Source organism: Solanum pennellii, chromosome 10, assembly GCF_001406875.1.
Source record: "Solanum pennellii chromosome 10, SPENNV200".
NCBI classification, from domain to species: Eukaryota; Viridiplantae; Streptophyta; class Magnoliopsida; order Solanales; family Solanaceae; genus Solanum; species Solanum pennellii.
Window position 1 is genome coordinate 53,312,443 of NC_028646.1, and position 2,503 is coordinate 53,314,945.

General features: G+C 34.0%; 1 protein-coding gene across 1 annotated transcript; it reads right to left on the reverse strand.

Annotated features, from left to right (window-relative positions):
* Positions 1-1,586: 1,586 nt before the first annotated feature.
* On the reverse strand, positions 1,587-2,057 carry LOC107001355. The gene has a single exon (XM_015199434.1). The coding sequence runs from the start codon at positions 2,055-2,057 to the stop codon at positions 1,587-1,589; it is 471 nt and encodes a 156-aa protein (XP_015054920.1).
* Positions 2,058-2,503: the final 446 nt, after the last annotated feature.

Genomic DNA, 2,503 nt, shown 5'->3' on the forward strand with positions numbered 1-2,503 from the left:
TACTACAGAAATTGCAATATTTTTGTCTGTATAATTATCTTTTGAAAAAATTTAAATATTGAAAAAATGCATCTCATACGAAAAAAATAAATCATATGAGTAATTTTATTTCATTTTGAAACTATATTACTTCAATAAATAATCAGGGGTTAGTTGATTTTCTAATTTTAAAATGTAATGGAAAAATATTGACAAAAAAATAAGACGATACTTGATATTTGAGTTTTGAAAAGATGCTCCTCAATATTCGTGACTAAAAATTAGACAGTGCTACATTACGCTAGGTATTGTTTGAGGACAATTATGACACTTACTAACATTTTATAACGCATATATTGTATCTTTTTGTAGTTCCTTTATGCTGAATATCTTTTTCTGTTGGTGCAGGGTGGATGAAATGGAAGCTCACTTTTAGTGTCGTCTGCAACAAGGATGTAACATCAAGATTGAATATAAGGTTCTTAGATCAACTTTGAAGTGAAGTGTTGACCGGTCAAAAATTTGCATCTTCAAAAAAAAGAAAGAGTAGAAGTAATGGCGATAAAAAGATGAATGGGAAATTATATTAGGAGACACACTCCGTGGATCTACGTAGTTAAGGTGTGCGAGTGATGTTTGGATGTCACGTAAGCCAAAAAAAGTGCAAAGTGTCCCAAAAATGGGTTTTGAGGGTAATAAGACTTTATTTAGTTAAGGCTTGTCTCTAAAACTTAGTTAGGGTATTTGTACCTTATCCCTAAAAATTATTATAAGTCACAATAATTGACAATCCAAAATATTAAAAGAAATATAAAAAATTTACAATTCAAAGTATAAAATGGATCACATAAATTTGGACCCACAAAGTATATATTTGGTTAAGGTAAAGTCGTGAGACGTGCGTTATGTTAATGTTGAACACGGATATAGTCAAAGACACACACATGCTAATGTGGATCACATATATACTGACAGAGAATTTAGTTACTTTCCATTCCAAAGAATTGGAACTAATTAATTTTCATGTATATAATAAGTTATTTTTTGCTTTGTAATATCTAATATCTCTTTAAGCTTTGATTTAATGAAATCCTTTTATTAAAATGGTGAAAAGTCAATGAGATTTGGACAAAAAAAATGATTTTTATTAAAAGAGGAGAGAAATCATATGAGAAATCAAATAAATAACTTCATGGATTAAACATAAAACATTCAAAACATAAAATACTAAGCCTTAAATAGAATTACTTATCTATAGTTTTACTAATTACAATTTACAATTATACTTTGATTTGTTGCGCATTTGTAACAAACAGTAATCACAAAAGAAACATTAGCCAAACTCTTTCACTGATAGTATATAGTGGTGTAGTAAGGCAACATAGAAATATTAGTAATGCAATAGAAATTGCATAAGATAAAGTAATTGGAATAGATAGTAGAAGGAGATGAGAAATCAGAAGAAGGGGATGAGAAATCAGAATAACCTCAAAACATATTCGTTGCTCTGTAATGTGGTACTACTGTTGCTTTTATATCTAATCCGTTTAGTCGACCATGGCATTTTACTTCTGTACCACTCCTTTTTTCAAAACGTAATCCCAAAGTTAAGCAGGAGGAATCACCTTTCTAGCACTCCTACGTGGCATATCCATGTGTTGTTCCATTATTTCATTCTCCGTGTCATCCTTGTCATCTACCAACGTATTTGAGTTCACAACAATACTCCCTCCCTGCAAAGAAAACTTGTCCTCAAGGTTCGTATTGAGCTGAGAAGTTGGGTCTGCAAAATCAATCAATTGTAGCGGGGTAACTTGTTGTTCAGGAGTCCCAACACAACTCTTGAGCATAGAGACATGAAATATAGGGTGACTCTTGGTTGCCTCAGGAAGTGTCAACTTATAAGCTACTGAACCAATTCTCTTGAGGACCTTGAAAGGACCAAAATAACGTCTGCCCAGTTTGTGATTCTTTTGCAAATGAAGAGTTACTTGTTTGTACGACTTTAGTTTAACATAAACCCAGTCTCCTATCTCAAAGGAAACTTCAGTCCTAGGCTTTTCAGCTAAAGTTTTCATTCGTGTTTGTGCCCTGTTAAGTTCTGCTTGAGCAATTGCAACACTTCATCTCGTTGGAGCAAATAAGATTCCACTAGTTTGGTAGCAGTGCTTCCCATTATGTAGCGACCAATAGTAGGGGGTTCAACCTTAGGTAGCATATCAACCCACTTCTAGGTAACATCAGCAACATAGCAGCAGAAGTACTGCTCTACACATTTGTTGAGAGCTTCAGACTGCCCACCCGACTGTGGATGATAGGCAGTACTCATAGCTAAAGTAGATCCTTGTAGGCGATTGATTTCTTGCCAAAAACAGTGTAAGAACCTAGGGTCTCGGTCAGTGACCACAGTCATTGGAGGCTTATGAATTCAAATAACTCCAACCACAAAAGCTTCTGCCACCGTGTTAGTAGAGAATGTGGACGGAAGAGGGATAAAATGCCCATATTTTGATAAACGCTCAAC